The sequence below is a fragment of the Limulus polyphemus genome, unplaced genomic scaffold (genome assembly GCF_000517525.1).
Source record: "Limulus polyphemus unplaced genomic scaffold, Limulus_polyphemus-2.1.2 Scaffold39, whole genome shotgun sequence".
NCBI classification, from domain to species: Eukaryota; Metazoa; Arthropoda; class Merostomata; order Xiphosura; family Limulidae; genus Limulus; species Limulus polyphemus.
The window spans coordinates 1307744-1313620 of record NW_013665649.1 but is presented as its reverse complement, the minus strand read 5'-3'; the positions used below and the strand labels follow the sequence as shown (position 1 = coordinate 1313620).

Sequence of the window (5877 nt, the reverse complement as noted above, 5' to 3'; positions counted from 1 at the left end):
ACCTTCCCTCTAGTCTTACACTGCTAAATTAGGGACGGCTAGCGCAGATAGCCCTCGTGTGGCTTTGTGCGAAATCCATAACAAACAGTCGACACCTAGCTTCACCATATTACAACCCTGCTATATAATTTCTCTTGTAACACTTTCTCAGTAAGAGAAGGTAAGGGAAGGTTGAAATTCATTGATATTGTAAGTAGTAGTTTGCTTATATTTTCCTATTGCTCATAAAATAGGTTTAAAGCTCGCCACGTTTGTCTGACGATCAACCAATTTCTGGAGGAAAAAAGGGAGACACTGGATGTTTTGATGCCACGGAAACAGTATTACTGTCCCTGTAAAACTTTCTTCTCGAATAAAAGTGTATTGAAAAAACACTCTCACAATCAAAAGTTGCTACATCGATACTGGTGAAATAAAAGCTTGGTCATATTTATAGCTCACAAAAGTAGCATATATCGATAGATTTTTTTTTAACCAGATTTGTTTTTATTTGTAAACCTTATTTACTTATGTTAAGATAAAGTTTACTGTCATTCTTGTAGTCTTTCGAAAAGTGTTTAGTGGCGGTTTGGACTCATATTTTATTCACGTACACTGAAGGTATTTAAAACACTTAATCAAAAGTATTGTTGCATCAGCGAGGACACGTGACTAGTATCACGCCACGTCCTTCTCGAACCTTCGTGAATTGTCGGGAGATTACTAGATAGGTGTTAGTATTGTATATATAAGACGGTCACAACGTGACGGAACAATGATTGTGTAATTGAACTGCGGAGAGAGAATATTGTTGAGCACGTGAAACGTTCGTTGAGAATTATAGCGTTTGTTATAGCGCGACTGTTGAAATTAAGTGTATCGCAAAGTTATATTCAGAAAGAATAAATCAGTTTTATTTAAGAAAGTTTCTAAAGTTTCGTCGGAACGAAGTTACGGAAAATTAACTAACGAACGGAGACGTAACAGTATCATGAATGGGCTCATTAGGCTGTGTAAACATCACAGAAAAAAAGTGCCAATGTAAAATGCAGAATTAAATGCCGAAAGCTGGAGAAACAATGGAAACAACTGATTATTTGTAATTAAGCCCAAAGCTACACAATGGGCTATCGGTGCTCTGCCCACCACGGGTATCGAAACCCGGACTCTAGCGTTGTAAGTCTGCAGACATACCGCTGTGCCACTGGGGGGCGGAAGCAACTGACCTAAAAGTCTTGTCTGATTTTTTTATGAGGAGTGTTAGGCCTACATGAGACAATAAATGATACTTTCCGTAACTCGCCTAACAGTCTAGCCTACTATTTTTTCTATCGCAACTATTTTGTTATGTATAGTTAGAGTTCGAAGCTAGCTCAGGCAACTATGTACTTTCGGACATAACCTACATCTTATTAAAATACTTATTACATATAGTTTATCATAACCTTATTAAAATAGTCGTTACCCGTAAACTATCGAGTGATATACATAAAATGTACGCAACTATTTTACCCTTTGGGCTACATCAAGTGTAATGTACTGTTCCAGCATTGAAGAGAAACCAACTTTAAACATTGCATGGTATGTAATAAAATATAACAAGCAAATCTCGAGAAGGCAATAATATAAATCAAATTTCAATTTATGTATTGACGTTCTGAGAGTACAGTTCGCCACGAACTAGAGATTTAATGATCTAAACTCTCAAAACACAAAAATAGTTTTTCATTTCATTTCTGCTATGAGGCTACTTCAGGTGCTAGCTCTACAAAAGTTATATTAAAATGTACATGAACCATGGTTTTTCGTGAACAAATATCCACTTAATAATATTTAACTTATAGTAGTTATTTCATTCGTTCGTAGTGTCTTGTATGTGTGCCTTAAATAAAAAAAAAGTAGGTTGTTACTGCGCATATGCAATAATTTACAGAAATCATGCTTTATTTACACATGTAGTTTTGTTTAACTTACGAGCTCAACCTGAATTTAATTCTTTATGCAAATACTTAAAAAAATACATACGTAATTATATTGTATTCATTCACGTTCACTGGATCGATTTAAAATGTTTAATTAAAAATACTATGAATGGTATCATTAGTTCCATTAGCGCATAAAGGATAATAAGTATGCCCCGCCCATAAATTGAAAATCTGCTATAATTTTGTGAAAGCAGCATAGCTTAAGGGCATAGATTCATTAGATTCAACATCATTTCAGTGAGAAAAAACAGTAAAGTTGGTTTTGAGAATGTCACTTCATTAGATAGAAGAAATTAAATACTGTAGTTTTTGAATGATATTCGGAAATTATTATGTTTATTTCGTGTGAGCCTAGAAATCTTGATGTTTCAGGTGAACTTCTGAGGCGTCATTAATATTTTACTGTAATTGTATAAATAAATACAATAAAGTTAATGAAAATAACACAGTGAAAACAGAATAAAAATAAATGAGAAAAGTAAGATATTTACATCAGAATTGAAATTATAAAAGTTACTATTTCTGATGGACAGCAGTTTGTTTATGACAAATAATTTTCAGAAGTGATATTAATATTAGTGTTTCAATTTTGCAGAGCAGTCTCTCTTGGTTCAGTCTTATAAATCTAAAATAGATAAAAATAATTCCTGGCCTTTGTAATTATCGTTACTAATGTGTGTGTGTGTGTGTGTGTTCTATAGCTTGCGATTTTCTGGCGCTTAGTTATTTTAATTCGTTTTAACGCACGTGTCATAGCACGTGACATTACCATTGTTAAGTCAGTTTTTAAGTGTTATACATGCTCCTTTCGGTTTACAGTTTGCGTTTATATGTGACGCTGTAACTATTAAGAAATGCGTAAGCCGAAACGTTGGGTTTAAATGAAGTCGTTTTTTTTTCTTTTCTGAAGTGTGATTAATTTTGTTTAGTAAGCATAGTAATACATATTGTCCTTTAAACAATAAAATAACACTAAACGTATTGTAGATATATTAACATTAATTAACTTTGTAATTATCGCGGTAAGTCTGAGGGTTTATAATGCTAAAAACTGGGCTTAGATACCCGCGAAGAGTAGAGGACAAATAGCTTGTTTTGTAGCTTTGTGCTTAAGAACATACAAAAGGACAGTAAATCTAATTTTGGCTGTTTCAGTGACGTAACAAAAGCTTTTTTTCTATGACTCCAACAATGAAATCTCTTTATATATATGTGTGTTCATAAAACAAATTTTTGAACTACTGCGGGGGATAGTTAATTATATATTTTGTCAGCTGTCTTGCTGCAGAAGTTCTTTAGCTGTTAATTGTTAAATATTTTGTTAACAATAAGTCAAGAGTCTAATATAGAGGACTTTTGAAATTCGAAAATTTGCCAAAAAATGGGCTGTATTAACTTATGTTGGAGAACGTAATAGAAAATGAAGACATTTTTCAAAAAAGTTGTTTGTGCATATCTTGAATGATTTGTTTAAGTATTTCTAATTTTCTTTCAATTATTATGAAATAGTCACTTAACAAATACCAAGAACAGCATCTCTTTACTGATTTACCGAAACTCTTAAAATATTTTTTAATCATAAAGATGAATTTTAATGGTAAAATATCCTAGGAGGCAAATAAAATCTTCTTCTGTGTTAAAAATTCTTTCTGAACGTATATCATGTCTTTAAATGTATACATGAGTAACGTATAAATTCTAATTAAATGTTTCGTTCAAATATTATTAAACTCATAGATTTCAATTCGTGATAAAAAAAAGAAAAAGAATTAGATAAACTGGTTATGACAGATAAAACTGTCAAGCTGTTATTGACTATCAACAAATATTTTAACTTTGAATGAAAACTAGAAAATCGACTTATTAAATGCCCATTTAGATAAATCAAAGTAAGTACTGAATAAACTTTACTTGTATAAAGGTCTTTAGCGTCTTAATGAAGTAACGTCGATACTTCTTAGTTTGGTTATGATAAAATTACGTTTACATCTAAAAATCTCACAACTTCTGACAGTTTAAAAAATTAAATTACAAAATGATGCGCCTAAAAGATAGGTTATGTACAGTTACATTTTAATGATTTAACCTCGGATGGATTGGGATTTGGCAATATAATCCACAAAGTCGAGACTTTTTTTGATTACTTAATTTAAGCCAACACTGGTTCAGTAGAGTTTTATTTAGTTTTACTTCGAACTTGTAAGATTGTTTCATTTTCCCTGGCTGGTTTAGAAAATGAAGATGTAACAAAATAGAAACCTGCTTCGAGAGAATCTTCTCCAAACACTACTGTGAAGGTGGAATCTAGGATAGTATATTGAAAGTTGACGAGGGTCAAACCAAACACATTTCTTCGCTTAAATTGAAAGCAGGATGAATCATTTAAAGATCATAGCATTGTGCCTAAAGTAAGCTGAGGATAATTTTATTTGATGTTAATATTTATTAGAAAAGTTAATAAAAGAAATTTCGTTTAGACAAATTTTCAGAAGGAAATTATACATTGTACGTTACCAGAATATCGGTTTCATTACACTTCTCAGTGAATTCTAATCCAGCTAACTTCCACGTTCCTCTTCTGTTAACGATTACAGACTGTGGACACACGTTTCTGTGGATAAGCTTACACGAGTAATGCAGAAAAGCCAAACCTTCAGTAATCTACAAGAAAAAGATAAAGAAAAGTTTTATGTTATTAATCTCATACAGAAGGTGGTAACGATAGATTATCTTAATACATTATAAATAAACAACCAGATGTACAAGTAGATATGCAAGAATATTACTTATTAGAAACGTAAACAGATGAGTCAGCAGTAGACAGAAAACCATTTATTATGGAAAAATGTTCTAGTGAGGTGTCAAGTACAGTTTAATTAGATAGCCATTTGAATAATAAGATTTTCTTTTCGTTTAGTGCTGACATTACTGTTATAAGTCAGGTAAATAAGAAGAGTATTAAGAAGAACCTATAAACAAAGTATAGGAAAGTCAAATAGGATAAATGCATTTAGTAAACAGTTTCACAGAAACAAAGAAGTAGGAGCGTAAAATCTATAATATACAGGGTGTTGAGTACATTAAACTAAAACGGCTTTGAACATGAAAATCAATAGGTAATGGATAAACTTGGGGAATCTGGACCATCCAGAAAGAGACCTGCAACAAGTCGCACACCAGCCGTGGGAGGCAAATCGAGGCGTCTTGTATGATGGGAAAATTCACAAACACAAAGGTCAGCAGTAAAACCAGCTCATGTGTCCTAGGTAATAGTAAGTAACATAAGCAAAAAAAAATTCCGTTTTGAGAAGGGATACAAGTCACGTGTATGTAATTTACTTCTACGATATATCACTTCAACTGCCACATACCTCCTGTAGTTGGAGAAAGAAATGGGCATTCATGCTATTCAGTTTAAAGAAAAACTGGTCAAATTGCATATGACTTTGGCTTTCTGTGATGATTGAGCTGTTGAAGTGAGCCTTCAGGGAGGAGTGTGCCTTTTTACGTGATAGCTTTACAAAAGAGTCTTTTGCTATGAAAACTACGGAGCAGGACTACTGTCAAGATGCACGGTCATTAGGTAGAACATAACCGGGCTTAGCGTCTTGGTGAAAATCCAAAATTGTTTTAATAAAACGTACTCAACCTCTGAATAGAAACATCCATCTAGTTATCTATTTAAATATACCTAAACACGCATTTGCTTGAAATCAAACCATTTCTTAAAATTTTGTAGGAAAAATTAAGTACCTTATAATTAAAAGCACAAAGTATCACTCCTAATAAAAAATTTCGAAATATCTATAATATTACAATTGTAACGAATTTGTTATTATATATATTTATTTTAATATTAACGTTTATTTAGATTGAATTTATATTTAGAAACATACATAACTTATACTGTTAA

General features: G+C 32.2%; 1 protein-coding gene across 1 annotated transcript in view; it reads right to left on the bottom strand.

Annotated features, from left to right (window-relative positions):
• LOC106461496 (SCY1-like protein 2) overlaps positions 1–5877 on the bottom strand; it is a 177154-nt gene that overhangs the window by 42105 nt on the left and 129172 nt on the right. Inside the window, exon 5 of the mRNA XM_022388724.1 lies at positions 4479–4625. Within this exon, the coding sequence (XP_022244432.1) occupies positions 4479–4625 (147 nt within the window). The remainder of the gene's footprint in view (positions 1–4478; positions 4626–5877) is intronic.